The sequence below is a fragment of the Lithobates pipiens genome, unplaced genomic scaffold (assembly GCF_037356315.1).
Source record: "Lithobates pipiens isolate NorthernLeopardFrog02 unplaced genomic scaffold, aLitPip1_a1.2 Scaffold_19, whole genome shotgun sequence".
NCBI classification, from domain to species: domain Eukaryota; kingdom Metazoa; phylum Chordata; class Amphibia; order Anura; family Ranidae; genus Lithobates; species Lithobates pipiens.
The window spans coordinates 279,503,566-279,525,236 of record NW_027507764.1 but is presented as its reverse complement, the minus strand read 5'-3'; the positions used below and the strand labels follow the sequence as shown (position 1 = coordinate 279,525,236).

The window sequence follows — 21,671 nt, the reverse complement described above, 5'->3', positions numbered from 1 at the left end:
TCTCATTAAAAGTGTTAGAAAAGTAAGTTGTAGGATGATTAGGTTTAACTATAGATGGTAGCATAAGATTGTACAGGAAACCCTAATTAGCCAAAATAAAGTACCACCGTGTACCAGGCACGCTGTGTTTCCTCAGCCAATAGAAGCGTAGAGGCTGTATTATTGTAGGTATTAGAAGGGGGAATATACATTCCTTTGTGTGAGTCTTATGCCGGCCATACACGGTTCGAATTTCGAAAGAATTTTCTTTCGAAAATCGTATCTAAGAATTTTTTGGTATGAATTTCGCACCATTAGTGGGCTGCAGCAACAGCCGATTTTCGTGCAGAAATAAAATTTGAGGAATCGGACATGTTGGAAATTTTTAGAAAAACGAACGATTTTCTAATCAATGATGGGAGAATCGTGCGAGAAACGTAAGAAAATGTACGGAGATAAAAGAAAATGTACGGAGATAAAAGAAAATGTACGGAGAGAAAAGAAGATTCCCAGCCAAGAAAATTATTTTCTGTAGCAACATGAGGTGAAATTGAAGGCTTGGTCGGCCGAATTTCGAAAATCAATGGTGGCATCATCGGATCACAAAAAAAACGAATTTTCTGATTTTGAAAAGAAAATTCGTTCGAAATTCGACCGTGTATGGCCTGCATTACTGGATCTTTTGTCTTGTAAGCTTCATCCTTTTGTGTGACACATCAGAAATAAATTGTCTGCTTCTCAATACACCTGGAGTTTGACTGATCAGAAGAGAAGAATAATCCTAACAAAAAGTTTAAAAAAAAAGTAATTTTTAAAAAAAGTGGGCTTAGCTGACATAACTTGCATCTCCTTATACTGGTCCTCCAGCTATTAAACTCAGCCAAAAGTTAAATCCCCCGACAGTGGCAGGAGCTAGAAAGCCCCACAATAAGGAGTTGGTGCAGTAAAATAAGCAACATTTATAAGTTGGAATATCTAAGGTTTTGTGGGGAGGTCGGAATGGAAGGTTTTGAAAACAAATGGAGAGTCTGGTCCTAGTTTAAGCAGACAATTAGATTTGCTGAATTAACGGGAGTATAGCAGGCAAAGGGTTTGGAGATATGGGAGAAGTAGGGCAGAGGGAGGTCAGTAAAGAATATGTTTGAGAGAAGGGGTAGGGGTCAAAGGGAGGGGGAGAAGACGGGGGAGGGGGGAGGAAAACTATTTTTGTATTACTGTGTATTGTATTAAGTGATGTAGTTGACGAGAATTGTATCTAGGTTTTTGTATAATATGATGTAAGGAAAATAAAGAATTGGAAATAAAAAAAGAAAAAAAAACCTTGCATCTTCTTTTTCATGTAGCACTGTTTGACTGTGAGAAATTGGACAGTGCCGTTTTGAACGCAGCTCAATGTCATCTGCATCCTATACACAGCCATCTTAGACTCTAATTAACCACACCCCTTTAACCACTTGCTTACTAGGCACTTAAACCCCCCTGATTAGGGGGGTCCTGATCAGACTAATTTTTAGCTTTCACACTGTCACAATTTGAATGACAATTGCGCGGTCATACTACACTTTACTCCAGCAAAAAAATTTTGTCATTTTTTTCACATAAATGGATCTTTCTTTTGGTTGTATTTAATCACAGCTGGTGTTTTTATTTTTTGCTAAACAAAAATAGACAAAAATGTTTAAAAAAAATCATGTTTAATAGTTTGTTATAAAATTTTGCAAATGGGTAATTTTCCTCCTTCATTGATATTCGCTGATGAAGCTGCACTATCAAGGCCCATCAAGGCACTGATGGGCTGCACTGATGGGCACAGATAAGGCAACACCGATAGGCACAGATAAGATGGCACTGATGGGCACTGATAAGAAGGAACTGGGTGGCACTTATGGGTACTGGTAGGTGGCACTGATGGGCACTGGTAGGTTATATTGATAGGCAGCACTGGTGATGACACTGTGGGCACTGATGGGTGGCACTGTGGGCACTGATGGGTGGTGCTGCTGGACACTGGTAGGTGAGGCTAGTGGGCACAAAAGCCTCTCCACGATGTCCCTCTCGCAGCCTCCGGTGATCGGCTTTTTTTTCCTTTTGCGCTATCAGCGTGAGGAGAAAAAATAGCCGATTACCAGCTCTGTTTAGGTCACATGATCAGCTGTCATTGACTTACATTTGATCACGTAGTAAAGGGTCGGGATCGACCTCCTGCTCAGATCTCTGATCAGGCGAGTTTCAGACTCGCTGTTCACAGAGCACAGAGTGTGCAGGCCGCTCAAGCATGGGAGGACATCCATGGATGCAAATTAAGTCTGCGCTGTAGCCGTCTTTCGGCTATAGCGCGGACAGCAAGTAGTTAAGTAATGGCCAATAATTAAGCATAATTTAAACCACGTCTATTTCAGCTCTGTGTGGTGCATATTTTTAAATTAGCCACACTCACAATTTAGCCTTTATGAGTATACCCTAACCTGTCTGTATAGGGGTGGGGCCGGGGGGGCGCTGAAGGAGGCACCGGGGTGAGGCTGAAGGGGGCCCCATCAGGTGGGCTGTACAGGGCCCCATGATTTCTATCAGTGGCCCAGGATATAGTGATGGTCGCGAGAGCACATCAAGAAATTAAATCCGATCTGTCGAAATCTCAGGGTTGAACACTATTCCTGAGAAAATACTGTTCTGGAAATCAACTAACCCAGTGAAATCATCTTCACTACCAGAACAAATGAGAAAAATATCATAAAAATACCTCATCCATTTCTTGACATGCTTGGTGAATAGAGGGGATGTGTCACAGATGAGCTGCGGAGCTGATCTGTGTCTTACCTTTACTGTTGTAGGTCAGCTGGCACCTGTTGTTCCACTAGCTTGCGTTCAGCTCTGCTGCACTCTGCAGCTATGTGTGTCATGGGCCTCACCTGTTGCTTAATTATGTCATTCCTTCCTGCTACTTCCTTGTCCAGCCCCCATGTGCTTCTCTATGTAAATTCCTTCCAGACCAGCTTCTGGTTGCTTGAGCAACACTTGTTTCTGAGCTCCATTCGTGTAACCTGCTTTAACCTGACCTCTTGTGAACTGATCTCTTGTGTACCGACTCGGCTAGTGCGCCTGATTAAGTTATCTGCTGCCCGCCCTGACCTTGGCGGCTCTCCTTTGCTTTATCCATCCTTGTCTGACAGTGTCTTCTGGTACTCCCCCAGCGAGAAGGGTGAACCCGGGGGCCGTGACCTGGGGTCAGCACGCAGCTAAGCCCAAACTCTCATGAGGGGCTCCCTGCCAGAATACTGGCTGGTCCTTAGACTCCACTCCCTGGGGGATTCTGTGTCACCTGCTCGCCCATAGGCTCACTGTAGTAGTACTGTGACAGTTTGCTCAAGCCTGAGCTCCTCAGAGTTGGCCACTGACCGAGGATCAAATGCAACATCTAGTTCAGAGGCTTATCTCCCATTAAGCTAATCAAGAGCAAATAACGTTGGTTCTACAGGATCTTATCTGCCATCTGGATGGTCTGCAACTCGCTGCAACTTTAGCTCCTTCCGTTTCTGCTTCAGCTGCTCCCATGTTACCTCCTACACCTGGCAATCCCTGCTTGCATCTGCCACCACCACCTATTTTTTCTTGTGACCCTAAGGCCTGTTGGGGCTTCATTAATCAGTGTTCCATCCACTTTGAACTTTCCAGCGACCATTTTCCAACTATTCGCACCAAATTTTCGCATACATCATCTCTCTCCTTTCTGATGATGCTCTAGCTTGGGCCTCCCCACTCTGGGAATCACACGATTTTATGCCCTTGTACACACGGTCGGAGAATCCGTCGGAATGTGTCCTATCGGACCGCGTTGTCGGATAATCCGACTGTGTGTGGTATGCATCGGACTGATTCCGTCGGAATATCCGTCGGACCCAATTTTCCAACTTGTTGGAAATATTTCCCGACCAACTGGTTCGATCGGACATACTCCGATCATGTGTAGAGAATTTTGATCGGACCAAGTACCACACATGCTCAGATCAAATTCCTACATCAAAGCTATTGGCTACTAGCCTGAACGTAGTCCCATCGTAACAAAATGACGTCATCACGTTCTGAATGATCGGATTTTTCGACAACTTAGTCTGACAGTGTGCATGCAACAATTTCGGACAAGATCCGACGGACAAAATTCGACGGATTTGGTTGTCGAAATCTCCGACCATGTGTACAGGGGCTATCACCTCCGACCTCTAGTATGATGAGCCCAGCAGAGTGTATTCTGCTGCTGGGGCCCTCCTTCGTCTTCATCGGCAAGGAATGACAGTAGGCGAATACATTGCATTGAGCATTCAAATAGACATTCACATCCAGGAGCGGGCCTTGGAGAAATCCAGATCCAGTCATCCCCCTGCTGGCCATCCAGCACAGGTAGTCAAAAGACCTGTGGAATCCTCTTCGTCTTCAACCTCTCACATGTTGGAAGAACCTATGCAGCTTGGGTGAACTCGCCTCACTCCAGAGGAACGTGCCTGGTGCATGGGAATGGGCTTGTGCCTTTATTGTGGCAATAAAGGACATCTTTTGAACTCCTGTCCAGTCCATCTGGAAAACTCCAGGGTCTAGGTCACTCGGAGGGAGGTGAAATAGACCAATCCTTTAATTTTGTCCAATTCCCTCGTTTCACCCTTCCCGTAGCTATCCACTGGGCTCAAAATGCCTATCAACTCTGTGCATGTGTGGACTCTGGAGCTGCTGGGAATTTCCTTGAACAATCTTTGGCTTCTGAGTTGGCCGTTTCCTTTGTTGCCTTGCCTATACCCCTCTCCGTGACTGCAGTAGATGGCTCCTTCTTGCCAATGAGCCTAAAACCTCTCCTATTGTGTTACACATTGGGGTTTTGCATGAGGAGGAAATCTCTTTCCTAATTCTGCCTAAGTCCTCCAGTCCCATCATCGTGGGCCTTCGTTGGTTGCAGAAACATTCTCTGCATCTTGACTGGAACTCATGACAAGCATTGGCTTGGGGGTTCTCAGTGTCAGCAACAATGTATTTCCAAGATACTACCACCTCCTTCCATTCCTCTGGCTGAAACCTCCACAACTCCCAGGTTGCCTTCCCAATATCTGTCCTTCCAACATGTTTTCTGCAAAAAAGTCAGCTGATCGCCTCCCTCCTCACAGAGACTATGACTGCTCCATTGATCTCTTAACAGGGACCTCTCCTCCCCGAGGCCGAGTCTACCCTCTATCTATTCCAGGGACACAAGCCATGTCTGAATACATTCAGGAAAACCTGCAAAAGGGTTTCATCAGGAAATCCAACTCACCTGCCGGAGCCGGGTTTTCTTTGTAGGAAAAAAAGATGGTTCACTCCGTCCACGCATTGACTACAGGGGTCTACACACCATCACCGTGAAGAACTGATACCCTCTTCCTTTAATTTCGTAACTCTTTGACAGACTGTGAAGTTATCATGTTTTTACCAAATTGGATCTTAGAGGGGCCTACAATTTAATAAGAATCCGGGAAGGAGACGAGTGGAAGACCGCCTTTAACACCAGGGACAGACATTATGAACATCTTGTGATGCTCTTTGGCTTATGCTATGCTATGCCCCAGCTGTCTTACAGCTGTCTTACAAATTTTGGTTAATGAGATCTTCCGCGACCTTCTGTATGTCTGTGTTATTGTATATATGGATGAAATTCTCACCAGACTTACCTACCCATCGTTTCCATGTGGAAGCTGTGCTACAGCGTCTACAGGACAAATGTCTATATGCTAAATTGGAGAAATGTCTATTTGAACAAACACAAGTTCCATTTCTGGGCTAAATAATCTCGTCACAGGGCCTCCTCATGGACCCAGCCAAACTTCGGGCCATCTCTGAGTGGCCTCAGCCCTCTGGTCTTAAAACCACCCAACTCTTTTTGGGCTTCACCAATTACTATTAGACATGTACATTCGTTTTCGTCCAAATGCATTTTCATCCGAATTTCAGGTATTTTCGTTTTCGCTTTGACAAACGAAAGCGCAGAATCCGAAAAACCAAAGATCCAACATAAACAAATGCTTTATTTTCATTTTAGTTGTTACAACAGTTCGATATAGAATAGGAGATTCAACGTGACTCTGACAATAACAATCTGTGTCTATTGAACCTGTGGTCGAATGTGCCTAACCTTACCTCTATTAGTCCAAGATTATATAGAGAAAAGATTCGACATAGAGAGAAAAGATTTGAAAGATTCTGGAATTGGGTGAGGGAAGTAAAATAAAAATAATGATGATGATGAATGTTATTGGCTGATTGTAACCAAAGAAGAGGAGCAATAAAATAGCTAGAACTACGCACACTCGTACAGTCAACTTACTTTCATTTACCATTGCTAGCAGAGAGACACACACACACACTGATTCATTTCAGAAGACAGTCAATCTTAGCTGGTCCATTTGAATTGTCACTTGTCATAGATCCCGAATTATTATTAAGCATAAGCACAGCAGCAGAACAATAGTGAAGCAAGCTTCAGTTCAACTTAGCTTTTTCCTAATAATCTGCTGCTATTGTGTTAGTGTGAGAACCTTATAGTGATACTAGTGTTGTTGCTAGTGTTGTTGTGATAGCCTCAGAGGCTGCCTGTGTTGTGGGGGGATTTATTATTATAGAATCTTGTTACCTGTCTGATCAGTGATCGCTATCACCAGTCCACCAGTTTCTGTTTATAACATACATACAGAAACACTTGTAGATGGCCTAGGAACGTCCTCCAATGCCTCCATGTCACTCTCACAATGGGTTGCCACCATATTCATTATTATCAGTCACTCACTATCTGACACTGTGAGACTTAGACCATTTATTCAACATGAACGACGGAGATTCGACAAAGCAATGAAAAACACACATGTTTATAATAATATTCGATGGAGCATCGAAACTGTACGACGCTGCAATCGTACATTTCCGGAGTCAAATGCTCCACCTATAGGCTATATAGAGTTTAGCAGCTCGGTTGAATCTTCTTTATACATTTGACAGACACCATAAGCCTTCAAAGACAGATTCGACCGTAATTTTCTGATGCAGAAAAGAACTATACCATTGGGGACTGTGAACTATCGGCCATTAAACTAGCTCTTCAAGAATGGCAACGTCTACTAGAGTGTTCTCCCCATTGTATTACCATCTATACTGATCATACAAATCTGCAGTATTTACAATCCGCGAAATGCTTGAACCCATGTCAAGCTCGCTGGGCCCTCTTTTTTGCCCGCTTCAACATTACTTTTCGTCCAGGTGCCAAAAATCTTCGAGCCAATGCCTTGTCCAGGTCATTTGATGTCAATGATTCTGAGAATCACCTAGATCCTGGTCCTATCATCCTTCCGCGTTGTATTTTAGCCACTACTCAGCTCCGGTCTACACAGCCTCCTCTAGGTAAAACTTTTGTAGTTCCCGAACTTTGTCCCAAACTCCTTGCCTGGGAACATGACTAAGTTCTCTGGACATCCTGGAATACTTAGAACTTGTGACCTTCTTCTGCATCATTACTGGTGGCCCTCTCTTCGTAAGGATGTCAAACAGTACGTTCAAGCTTGTACAGTTTGTGTACTATCCAAGTCTTCCACGTTTGCCCCAGCTGGGTTGCTTCTGCCCTTACCAGTTCCCGATATACCTTGGCATTGTATTTCCATGGATTTTATCTCGGATCTGCCCCCTTCTACAGTCATCTGGGTAGTGGTGGCCTACCTTCTGCTCCCAGTCTTGCCACAACTTTCATTAAGAAGATCTTTCGTCTTCATGGGATGACTTCACATATTGTCTCTGACAGAGGAGTTCAATTTACTGCTCGGTGCTCGGAGCCTTGGCCAGCTCTTTTGGGATTAAATTGGATTTTTCATCTGCCTTTCATCCCCAGTCCAATGGGCAAATGGAGCGTGTCAATCAAAATGTAGAAAGTTTTCTCCGTGCCTTCATCTCAGTCCACCAAGATGACTGGGTGGACCTTTTGCCCTGGGCAGAGTTTTGCCTTAAACCATCACTCCAATGCCAGTTCTTGAAAATCTCCCTTCTTCGCTGTTTATGGGCAGCATGCATCTGTTCCTTTTCCTGTTCCCATTTCTCCTCTTGTACCAGCAGCAGCTGAAACCCAAAGGTCCTTCAACTCAATCTGGAAAGAAGAAGTCTCTGAGAATCTTCAGCTAGCTGCTTCCAGGCATAAAACGGCAGCAGATCGTCATCAGCGTCCGGCTCCTAAGTTCCTGCCTGGCGATAGAGTTTGGCTGTCTACAAAGCACATCTGACTCCAGGTACCCTCAATGAAATTTGCCCCTCGCTTCACTGGTCTATTTCCTATTCTCCATCAAATCAATCTAGTTGCTTTCAAGCTCCATCAGCCCTCTCATCTCAGGATACCCAGCGCCTTCCATGTCTCCCTGCTCAGGCCACTGGTCCTCAATCGCTTCTCTCACCCTTCTTCTCACTTTGCTCCTGTGGCTGATACCACGGATCAGTATGAGATTAAAGAAATAATGGACTCCAAATACTCCAGAGGGAAGCTACTCTATCTGATTGATTGGAAGGGCTATGGTCCAGAGGAGAGGTCTTGGGTTCCTGCCACCGATGACTCAGCCCCACGCTTGGTGACCAGATTCCTTTGGAAATTTCCCTCCAAGCCAGCCCCCAGACGTGTAGGAGGACCTCGTAATCGGGGGAAGTACTGTCACAGATCAGCTGTGGAGCTGATCTGTGTCTTACCTTTACTGCTGTAGGTCGGCTGGCACCTGTTCCACTAGCTTGTGTTCAGCTCTGCTGCCCTCTGCAACTATTGGTGTCACCGGCATCACCTGTTGTTTAATTATGTCATTCCTTCCTGCTACTTCCTGTCTAGCCCCCATGTTCTTCTCTATTTAAATTCCTTCCAGACCAGCTTCTGGTTGCTTGAGCAACTCTTATTTCTGAGCTCCCTTCATGTAACCTGCTTTAACCTGACCTCTCGTGAACTGATCTCTTGTGTACCGACTTGGCTAGTCCTTCTGATTAAGTTGCCTGCTGCCCACCCTGACCTTGGCTCTCTATCCGGCTCTCCTTTGCTTCATCCATCCATCCCTGTCTGACAGTGTCTTCTGGTATTCCCCTAGCGAGCAGGGTGAACCCGGGGGTCATGACCTGGGGTCAGGATGCAGCTAAGCCCAAATCCTGCTGAGGGAGTCCCTGACAGAATACCGGCTGGCCCTTAGACTCCCCGCCCTGGGGGATACTGTGTCACCTGCTCGCCCGTGGGCTCACTGTAGTAGTACCATGACAGGATGGGTAGACATAGTTTTCTTTGTGATAACCCCCAAACAAGTGAAGTGGTTATTATTAAGAATAAGAACAAAATATCCAGCGCTACCAGGATATATCCCCAAAGGAATAACCTACTGGGGAAAAAGTCAGGCACAACATATGCCAACTGCATGACATAAAAGAAAACTTAAAAAAAAATGTTTAGCATCTAAAATGAACAACCATATAAAGTCTCTGAATAAACAGAATGGTTCAAGTGCACAAATTATTTATGGTGACAAAAAATTATAATAATAACACAGTCACTTTAAAGATGCTTGGTGTATATATTCCTCGTTGAAATAAAACTGTAATTCAAACACGGTGCTCCAAGTGTATAACTCCAGACTAGATATGTATAATTCCTCTTCAAAGAAGGTATACAACTTCATATAGAAAATCTCCGGTGTATGACATCAAAATTAGGTAATGGATACTCTTACCCTCAGATGTGGACCCACACACACATAAGGTGGTGAATCAATCAGGCGTGAAAGACAATCATCTCCAATGGATCATCCAGGCAGAATGGTGGAACATCAAATCGTATGTGAAAGGATGGATATCCGAGTTAACATACATTGGATAACCAAATTCCAGGCTCACGTACCGGTAAAGATGTAAATACAGTGGGGATCGAAAGTTTGGGCACCCCAGGTAAAAATGTGTATTAACGAAGCCAAGGAAAGATGGAAAAAATCTCCAAATGGCCTCAAATTACAGATTAGACATTCTTATAATATGTCAAAAAAAGTTAGATTTTATTTCCATCATTTACCCTTTTAAAATTACAGAAAACAAAAAAATGGCGTCTGCAAACGTTTGGGCACCCTGCAGAATTTATAGCATGCACTGCCCCCTTTGCAAAGCTGAGACCTGCCAGTGTCATGGATTGTTCTCAATCATCATCTGGGAAGACCAGGTGATGTCAATCTCAAAGGTTTGAAATGGCCAGACTCATCTGACCTTGCCCCAACAATCAGCACCATGGGTTCTTCTAAGCCAGGGGTGTCCAAACTTTTTTCAAAGAGGGCCAGATTTGATGAAGTGAACATGCACGAGGGCCGACCATTTTGCCTGACATTCTTTGAACCATTAAAAATCGGTCTAAGTGTGTTCGTTCGAACACTAATACACGGCCCAACAAGAATTCTCTTGCCTTTGTGGCTGTGTGTGTTGAAGAGATGAGCTCGGGCGTGTTATTTGGATATACCGTATTTATTGGCGAATAAGAGGGAAGTTTCAGGAAAATTTACATTTTAAATAAAAAACTAAGGGTCAGTGCCCATCTGCGCTCCCACCATTGCCAGGAATGCACCCACCATTGCCAGGAATGCACTCACCATTAGCCAGGAATGCAGCCACCATTAGCCAGGATTTCAGCCACCATTAGCCAGGATTTCAGCCACCATTAGCCAGGAATGCAGCCACCATTGCCAGGATTTCACTCACTATTAGCCAGGAATGCAGCCACCATTAGCCAGGAATGCAGCCACCATTAGCCAGGATTTCACTCACTATTGCCAGGAATGCAGCCACCATTGCCAGGATTTCACTCACTATTGCCAGGAATGCAGCCACCATTGCCAGGATTTCACTCACTATTAGCCAGGAATGCAGCCACCATTGCCAGGATTTCACATACTATTGCCAGGAATGCAGCCACCATTGCCAGGATTTCACTCACTATTAGCCAGGAATGCAGCCACCATTGCCAGGATTTCACTCACTATTGCCAGGAATGCAGCCACCATTGCCAGGATTTCACTCACTATTAGCCAGGAATGCAGCCACCATTGCCAGGATTTCACTTACTATTGCCAGGAATGCACCCACCATTGCCAGGATTTCACATACTATTGCCAGGAATGCAGCCACCATTGCCAGGATTTCACTCACTACTGCCAGGAATGCAGCCACCATTGCCAGGATTTCACATACTATTGCCAGAAATGCAGCCACCATTGCCAGGATTTCACATACTATTGCCAGGAATGCAGCCACCATTGCCAGGATTTCACATACTATTGCCAGGAATGCAGCCACCATTGCCAGGATTTCACATACTATTGCCAGAAATGCAGCCACCATTAGCCAGGATTTCACTCACTATTGCCAGGAATGCAGCCACCATTGCCAGGATTTCACTCACTATTGCCAGGAATGCAGCCACCATTGCCAGGATTTCACATACTATTGCCAGAAATGCAGCCACCATTGCCAGGATTTCACATACTATTGCCAGGAATGCAGCCACCATTGCCAGGATTTCACATACTATTGCCAGGAATGCAGCCACCATTGCCAGGATTTCACTCACTATTGCCAGGAATGCAGCCACTATTGCCAGGATTTCACATACTACTGCCAGAAATGCACCCACCATTGCCAGGATTTCACTTACTATTGCCAGGAATGCAGCCACCATTGCCAGGATTTCACTCACTATTAGCCAGGAATGTACTTGCCATTGCCATCAGTGCAGCCTTGGAGGGGACATGGAGGGGGCTGGACGAGCGCCAAAGAACAGGAGAATCTTCTGTTTTCACAGCGGCCTCTTTAAGAGAAAGTCCCACCTCCTTTGATGGACAGAACAGTCGTCCAATGGCAGAGATGGGACTTCCTATTACAGAGGCTGCAGTGTAAACAGGAAATACTCCTGTGTGCACAGCGCTCGTACAGCCTCCTATCTCCAATGCAGCCAGACTATATATCTTTTGTGGCCCCGGCGCTGGGAGAGCGTCGGGGGCCACAAAAGATATATATGTTTAGATTACCAGGTGGGCCATTCAAAACCGGACCGCGGGCTGGACTTTGAACATGCCTGTTCTAAGCAGTTGTCTAGAAAACTGAAACTGAAAATAGTTGATGCTCACAAAGCTGGAGAAGGCTATAAGAAGATAGCAAAGCGTTTTCAGATGTCAATATCCTCTGTTCGGAATGTAATTAAGAAATGGCAGTCATCATGAACAGTGGAAGTTAAAGCAAGATCTGGAAGACCAAGAAAAATATCAGACAGAACAGCTCGCAGGATTGTGAGAAAAGCAATTCAAAACCCACGTTTGACTGCACGATCCCTCCAGAAAGATCTGGCAGACACTGGAGTTGTGGTACACTATTCCACTATAAAGAGATACTTGTGCAAATATGGTCTTCATGGAAGAGTCATCATAATGCCCCGTACACACGAGCGGACTTTTCAACATCCAAAGTCCGTCAGACCGAGTCCGTCAGACTATCCGATCGTGTGTGGGCTGCAACGGACTTTAGCTTCGCAAAAGTCTGACGGACTTTAGAAATGAAGCATGCTTCAAATTTTCCCGACGGAACTCCGCCGGACCCGGTCCCCTTCGAAAAATCCGCTCGTGTGTATGCTACTCCGACGGACTAAAACCGACGCTAGGGCAGCTATTGGCTACTGGCTATGAACTTCCTTATTCGAGTCGGGTCGTACGTCATCACGTTCGAATCCGTCGGAGTTTAGTGTGATCGTGTGTGGCCAAGTCCGTTCGGCCGAAAAGTCTGTCAGAACTCCGTCGGAACTCCGGCGGAACTCCTTTGGAAGTCTGTCGGACATAAGTCCTCTCGTGTGTACGGGGCATAAGAAAACCTCTTCCACGTCCTCATCACAAAAATCAGCATTTGAACTTTGCAAATGAACATATAGACAAGCCTGAGGCATTTGGAAACAAGTTCTGTGGACCGATGAGGTTAAAATATAACTTTTTGGCCGGAATGAGCAAAGGTACGTTTGGAGAAGAAAGGGCACAGAATTTAATGAAAAGAACCTCTATCCAACTGTTAAGCATGGGAGTGGATCAATCATGCTTTGGGGTTGTATTCTAGCCAGTGGCACAGGGAACATTTCACGAATAGAAGGAAAAATGGATTCAATAAAATTTCAGCAAATTTTGGATGGTAACTTGATGCCATCTGTGAAAAAGCTGAAGTTAAAGAGAGGATGGCTTCTACAAATGGATAATGATCCTAAACACACCTCAAAATCCACCGGGGATTACATCAAGAGGCGTAAACTGAAGGTTTTGCCATGGCCTTCACAATCTCCTGACTTCAACATTATTGAAAATCTATGGATAGACCTTAAAAGAGCAGTGCGTGACAGACAGCCCAGAAATCTCAAAGAACTGGAACACTATTGTAAGGAAGAATGGGCAAAGATACCTCAAACAAGAATTGAAAGACTCTTGGCTGGCTACAAAAAGCATTTACAAGCTGTGATACTTGCCAAAGGGGGCAGTACAAGATATTAACTCTGCAGGGTGCCCAAACTTTTGCAGATGCCATTTTTTTGTTTTCTGTAATTTTGAAAGTGTAAATGGTGGAAATAAAATCTAACTTTTTTTGACATACTATAAGAATGTCTAATCTGTAATTTGATGCAATTTGGAGATTTTTCCTTCTTTCCTTGGCTTCGTTATGCACATTAATACACATTTTTACCTGGGGTGCCCAAACTTTCGATCCCCACTGTAGTTACATAGTTACATAGTTAGTAAGATTGAATAAAGACACCAGCCAATCCAGTTCAACCTGAATGAGTGTCTACAATTGTCCCTATCCCTGTACATTCTACATTGCACACTCACATTGGTCCCTACCCTCAAGGAGCCCACAATCCAAGGTCCCCATTCATATACTAGGGCAAATTTTGCACACAAGCCAATTAACCTACCTGCGTGTCTTTGTGGAGTACCCGGAGGAAACCCATGCAGGCACAGGGAGAACATGCAAACTCCAGGCAGGTAGTGTCGTGGTTGGGATTTGAACCAGCGAACCATTTTACTGCTAGCCGAGAGTGCTAACCACTGTGCCGCCCTGATGTAGTCATCCACGCCACAGGTAATGCACAGAGAAAAAAGAAAAAGAAAAAATCCTCCACATAGAGCAGGTCACTCCGATAAAAAAAATCCTTTATTCAATAAAAAATGGTAATTAAAAAAACAAAAACAAAACAAAAACGGTCATCCGTATAGTTAAGTACAACCCGAATCAATACAAAAGCATGGTAGATCGAGCCATGTACCTGAAGTGTTTCATATAATAGTACTTCAACTGGGGCATGAGTCTGTGTCACCTGCTCGCCTGTGGGATCACTGTAGTAGTACCATGACAGGATGGGTAGACATAGTTTTCTTTGTGATAACCCACAAACAAGTGAAGTGGTTATTATTAAGAATAAACCTGAAGAGGTGGTGCAGGGATCAGTGACCTCAAAGGAAACAGAAGGGAAATGCACACATAGCACAATAGCACACATGGTGTGTCACCCCATGTGTGCTATTGTTAAGGGACTGGGGATTCCTGCCTGTAATGTGCTGTCATTGAACTGACAAGGAGACAAGTTACCCTAGGAGTGTATCAGCAGAGGCTGAGCAAAAACGAGGCTAAGAATGTGCAGTAGGAAATTGAAGAAAATACTTTATATAGCTGTACATAGGAATTTGTCCCTGAAGTTTGCTGAAGTCAAGTAGGCATCCCGTAACTTCCCATCCCTATCCAAGTTGTTAACCCCCTAATAAACATAATAAACAACAAAAACAAAGGACTGTTTTCTGTCCCTGTGTGCCTGTGAAGATTCAGTGTGCCTGCCTGTTCAGGAGTGAGGGATGCCTTTTCATCTGCAGCTCCTATTTGGGGTGTGCTACATATACATCTGACTTTAAGCTATTCTTGACTCGAAACGTCACAGGGGTAACAGGGTTTGTTCCAACAGCAGCCTCCTCAATCTTTAATAATACAGTACTGGATTTGCATCGTCACATGCACGCAAGTTGTTTATATTGCCTGAACATCCCTCGTAATAGGGCTGCCTTCCACTCCCAGGTCCATTAGCAATTGTGGGGGCTGCTAATGTGTTGCTACACCACTGTCTATTTGCAATGTGTGATTTGCACCACCGTGTGGTATTTGTGCTTGTGTTTTCTGTCTTCTCCTGTGTACAGACTGGGGGAGTGAAAGTCCTTGTGATTATTTGCTGCTGCGCTCAAAAAAAATCTAAGGACATGTAACAGACAAACTCTTGCACCTTGTCATGCCCCCCTTCCCACCTTCTGATGATAGCTAGTGGTTTTGAACAGCATTTAATCCAACACGATGATGCTATTCTGGCTCTTAATTGGGCACTTAGCCAGCGAGATGACTTGACGCATAATCAAAAAGTTTTTTAAGGAATGCCCTTGATTTTTGCTTAGGTCATAACTATTTTTGGTATGGCGGAAAATTCTACTCCCAAAAACGCGGCGTTGCAATGGGCGCTAAGTTCGCACCAAGTATAGCGAGCCTTTTTATGGGAGAATGGGAGGATAAGAATATCTTTTCGGCCAAGAGACAGGAATTACTATTATACAGACGGTATATAGATGACCTTATCTTTATCTGGTCAGGATCAAGATCGTCTTTGATTGATTTTCTTGCCGAATTGAACAATAACACCAGCCATATCAAATTGACGAGTGAAATAAGTACTGAAAATATTAATTTTCTGGATGTCAACATCTATAGACAGGGTGATAGACTGGGAACTAAGGCTTATTTTAAACCCACAGATTCAAATAGCTATCTACCGATACAGAGTGGACATCACCCTGTCTGGCTTAAGAACATTCCTAAAGGGCAAGTGACCAGGATTAGAAGGAATTGTTCTGAAGACAGTGACTTCTATTCTCAGGTCAATATCATTAAAGATAAATTTCTGGAAAAGGGGTATTGTGCTAAACAATTGGAAAGGGTAATAGAAGAAGTAGCATCAGCACCAAGAGATAATCTCTTGAATAATAACATTGCCAATCGGACCTCTAACAACCATGAATGGAACTTTATATCGGGATTTCATTCACAATATAAGGAAGTGGAGGCTATATTCATGACACATTGGCACATACTTTTGATGGACAAAACACTACAATCACTTTTACCTGTAAAACCTGGGTTTATATATAGAAGAGCTCCCAATTATGCGGACAAAGTAGTCAAAAAAGTTCTAGATCCCCCTACCCATCCCCCCACCTTTTGGGTAAAAGATGGGTTTTTTGCCTGTAGACGATGCAGGGCGTGTAAAGAAGTTAATACACCAATTAGAGCCATGGATAGGTTTATAGCAACTGCGAATAATAAAGAATTTATAATCAAAAGTTTTATTACCTGTAATACATCGTATGTGGTGTACGCTATGCAATGCCCTTGTGGGTTGATATACATAGGCAGCACTAAAAGACTTTTAAGGATTAGAATAGCAGAACATGTCGCTAACATCAAATTAGGTTTTAAGGATCACAATGTGTCCCTACATTTTAAAATTTACCATAATCAGGACTGAAATTTTGGGGTATAGATCATATGAAACCCTCTTGGAGAGGGTCTAATCTAGTACGGGAATTATCTAAACGTGAAACCGAGTGGATATATCGAGTAGACACTTTAGCACCAAAGGGGTTAAATGTAGACTTAGACATTAATTGCTTTATCAGTGATTATTAATTTTACAGCATGCTGGCCCTGTTTATAAAATAATATGCATTTTACAAAGTTTAGTGCATGGACATGACATATGGCCACAGACAAATGGGGATATAATACATTATATGATGCTAGGTTTATAGCAACATGAAATTCCCACGTTGGTCTGTATATAGTTACACCAAAACTATTTTTAATTAGAAGGGCAAACTACATATACATATATATATTCTTTTTCCTAGGAGAGATTTATTTTCCTCCCATTAATTCTCTTTGGAATCGATATTTATGATATATTTTTTGCTAGATTTTGGTGTTAATCTGAGTGCTGCAGGGTATATGGTGCTGTTTGGGGACACATGTCTGTTTGTTTGGATTGTGAATATATGTACATTCTGCCCCAATAAGTAGGGTATCTGATGCATTTTATGCATGCCCTCTATTTATATTTGGTATAGTTAGCTGCCTCTATGGATGGTTACATATATAATTATTTATTATGCAATGATACACTATTTCGTCTTTTTAACCATTTTCCTGTATATTTAATTTTTATATATTTATGTATTATTTTTTTAGCTAATGATATGTTTATTGTTTATTATATTGGGTTGATGTGATGTTTCGGGTGTAAGAACCTTGTCATTATGACTAATTTCTAGCTACCTGGTCGGTAACCGAGTATGTCCATTTGTTTATTTCTCCCCCTGATAGTTGACAATGTTGACGGTGGCCGGTTACCATGACTATGTGCTGCGTCATGTGGGCCGGACATTGTGCGATTGCACGATTGGTCAACGCGGGCGGGGACTGTGGGATATAAGTTGGCCGCTAGCGTCGTGTAGCCACGCCCTCTGTTGAAGTCGGAAGTGACGAACGCGTCAGGGCGTGGCCTACACGACGCTCCCGGAAGTGAGGTGTGCGTTCCACCGCTAACCAAGGACGAGGAAGTCACTCACAGTGCACACAGCTGAACACAGGTAGAGGACTCTGAAATCTGGAAACCGGTGAAACACACACATTTTTATTGCTTGTGATGTTTTTTACAATGTACGCAGATATTTAAATGGGGATTTTATCTGTTTTGAGCAAATTCTTTCTTTAAAAATAAAACGGTATTATGCTATGTGTATACTCTGTCTTATTTTATGACATTCTTGGAGTATTGCTGGAAAGACATATGAGTCTATGGTATATCTAAAAGAGTATCTATTCCTTAAGGCTGGTTTTATCAACGCTGTCTGGTGAGTTTTACCCCCTGTGGGGGATGCATCGCACGTGGTGAAGCACTCCCAAATATTTTGGTGGAAGAAATGTCAGCAGCACTTTTGGTCACCTTGCAACGTTGAATAGAACACTACAATCACCCTATATGCACACTAAGGACTTTCTTTTTATTAGAGCTCATACACAATTATTTGTGAAAACTTTGAGAACTCTATGTTGAGCGCTGTTTTAATACGGATATTCTCATATTTTTATTGATGAATTGTTTGTATTACTGGTTTATATAATCATTTTAGTCTCTAAACAGCTGCTATTATCGTTTGGACTGCTAAGTCAAAATTAACCTGACTGATTCTATCCAGGTTGTTTGGTTCTATTTTGCATTTCATATGCAGGTATTTATATGAGGACATATATTGATATATATATATTAATTCTTTCAAATTTGTTGTGCAGTCATTGTTGTGCACCAAGTGGTGTAGTATAGGCCTTTTTAAAATACACCTGTTGTTTTTAGCATTTAAACCACCTTGGAAAATACAGTACTTCACTGCAGTAGAAAATATAGGCAAGAAGATGAATTCTCACTAGAAGAGTGATATCATTAAGCCCATTTAAAAAAAAAAAGGTTCCAGCAATTAGGTTTTTAAAGTGTATGTTTTAGTAAATAAACAAAAAAAAAACAGAATATGGAATACATTTCTTCAATACATCAGATTTTAACAACTTTTGTAAGTACAGAAACATCTTTGTTAATACAGTCAAAATCCAGTGAGCTCCCACTTTCTTGCAGTAAGCTGACAAGCCTTTGTGGTAGCCTTTGGTAAGACTTTGCAATACTGAAATTCCAGCCATTGGTATCAGTCCTGCCTGAATTCTTCCCTGCTGAACTTAAAGCGGTTGTATAGTCTTTTTTTTCCCTTTTACATACAGGTAAGCCTATAATAAGGCTTACCTATAGGTAAAAAAAAATCTCCTAAACCTGTATGGTTTAGGAGATATTCCCCTCGCAATGAGCCACTGACTGCAGCTGCGCATGCGCACATGGGATTCTCGGCTGGAAGCACGGCAGACGCCGGACCCTGCCGGTGTTGTGTCGAATACTGTCCCCTGTCGGACAGTGTCCGCCCTGTGCTGCGCTTGTGCAGTACAGAAGACAAGGAGATGCTGAAAGTCTCCTAAGATGAACTGTGTCTGCGCACGGAGTCCAGGTTCAAGCCCCACCATCCAAGTGGACATAGAGCTAGAAAAAAATTGCTGAACGAAGCAAGGCCGTGTCCAAAACGTGGCAAGCGAAACAAGCCCGCGAGGGGCCCTGTTACCAATTGCTACCGTATGTCCACTTGGATGGTGGGGCTTCAACCTGGATTCAGTGCGCAGGCGCCATTCATCTTCTGAGACTTTCGGAGTCTCCTTGTTTTCCGTACTGAGCAGGCACAGCGCTTGCATGGTACGGAAGACAAGGAGACTCCGAAAGTACGGTGTGGACACTATCCGATGGAGGGCCGGTTTTTGGCAGAACACTGGAAAGAAATCTCTTGCGCGCATGCGCGGGAGTGACGATATCGCTGCTCCGGCAACTCACAGCGCCGGAGCTGCCATACCCAGAAGACATGCCGAGGGAACATGTCAGCTCCCTTGGCGTGTATTGGGTGAGATGTCGGGGACTCGTTCTAAAGTAAGTATTTCATAATATGAGCTAGCATGCGGTGCAAACTAGCTCATTATGCCTTTTCCCTTGCAGGTCTAAAAAAAATAAAAATAAATGTCAGCAGATTTATTCCCGCTTTAAAAACACTTGCCCCATAAAATTAAGTAAAAGTGTTCTTTAGTCTGTCAAAACAGAAGAGTACTCAGACCTTGCATGGGACTCCAGTGTGGTCAGCTCACTACATGAGGAAGTTAGGAACCCATTGGAATCCTGGCGGGATCAAAAAATACTTTTAGCAATACAAAACATGGGAAAATGCACATGTATTGCAGAAATGGATTGAACTTTTTTCTGCCCAGATATAGACTTAAAAAAATATGTTGAAATCATCACAGACACACCCACAACAGTTTGTGTTATGAAACACAGAGTCAAGAGTCTGTCAAATAAAAAATCTATTTACCCAAAAGTTACATTTTGTTTAGGAAGGTGTAGTCTACCTCAAGTCAAATCTTTCCTTGCTGAAATTTCTCCTTACTAGATAGATAGATATGGATGCCATGGAACAATCACAGAAGAGCCATATGCATTTTCAAGTACAAAACAAATAATGAAAATCCCTGTTTGCCTGATAATTGAAATACAGCATGTGTTACCTGTAGTGGAGGTTTCATGATTATATGTGCTTTCCTCCTCTGATGGTGTCTGTACATAGTAGATCTGATCTGGAATCATACTTGCAACCTTCTCTTTTATACTGCTGGATCCAAGTCCACAACGCATCACCTTTTCTCTTCTTTCATGGGCCATTATCTTTCTGGTCCTTGCCTTGATATTCTCCCAGCATTTTTTTAGTTGTTTGAAATCCCTCAAAGATACACTAGGCTGAGAATTGTACTCATGTGCTAGAGCTTGCCAGGTGCGCTGCTTTAGAGCAATAGTACGAGCATCGCTTTTTTTACATTCCAGTACATATTTGTACTTTTCTACCAGAGCCAGCAAAACATTCTTCTCCAACTCAGAAAAGTACTTAGCTGGTTTCAACACTTCGTTATTTTGCATTTTCCTTGGCAAGGTGAGCATCTAAGAAAAGAAAAATCATGCAGACATTTATAGAAAATTATTTCACAATATAGTGAAAGAAATATTTGTTTACATTGGGATAAGTGTGAAATACTAAAGTAAAAAGGAGACACAGAAACAGCAAAGCCATAAATGCATTCTACATATTTCTTTTCTACCTCAGAAGATTTATAGAACAGCATACTGAATCTGGCTGTGAGAACTTAAAGTGACATTAACGGCTTGTTAAGAACAACACACATGTTATACATACCTGCTCAGTGGTTTTGCACAGAGCAGCCCAGATCCTCCTCTTCTTGGGTCACCCCCTCCCCGACAGTGCTCCAGGCCCTTCTCTCCTGCCGTGCGACCCCATAGCAAGCAGCTTGCTGCGGGGGGACCCAAATTACTGCTCTGCATGTCCATTTACACACAGAGCCACGGCATGGCCCAGCCCCCTCTCTATCTTCATTATCTTTGATTGGCAGCAGCAGGAGCCCAATGGTTGCTGCCTCAGCCAATGGGAGGTGAGAGTCCCCAGATAGCCGAGGCTGTCTTGCACATCACTGGATCACAATGGGGCTTGGGTAAGTATTGGGGGGGGGGCTACTGCACAGAGAAGTTTTTTTCATCTTCATGTATAGAATGCAGGAAGGCAGAAATCCTTGAGGCTTTAGAACCACTTTAACTGCTTGCCGACTGCTTCACGCAGATATACTGTGGCAGAAGGGCACATACAGGTATACTAACGTACATGTATGTTGCCCCTTAAGAAGCTTGCGGGCGCATGCGTACCCGCCTTGGGCTTTGAGTGTGATCGTGGGTCCCGCGGACTCGATGCCCGTGGGAATACCCACGATTGTCTCACGGAGAGGAAAAATGGGGAAATGCTGATGTCAAGCATTTCCCTGTTCTGCCTTATGACAATGATCACAGCTCCCTGTGATCGGGAACGGTGATCATTGTCATGTCACACGTA

The 21,671-nt window shown here is 43.4% G+C and overlaps 1 protein-coding gene across 5 annotated transcripts in view; it reads right to left on the bottom strand.

Annotated features, from left to right (window-relative positions):
- Positions 1-21,671, bottom strand: part of MSANTD3 (Myb/SANT DNA binding domain containing 3) — a 1,118,007-nt gene that overhangs the window by 704,795 nt on the left and 391,541 nt on the right. For all 5 annotated transcript variants that reach the window (XM_077491959.1, XM_077491958.1, XM_077491961.1 and 2 more), the window contains one exon: positions 20,287-20,713. In XM_077491959.1, the coding sequence (XP_077348085.1) occupies positions 20,287-20,713 (427 nt within the window). The remainder of the gene's footprint in view (positions 1-20,286; positions 20,714-21,671) is intronic.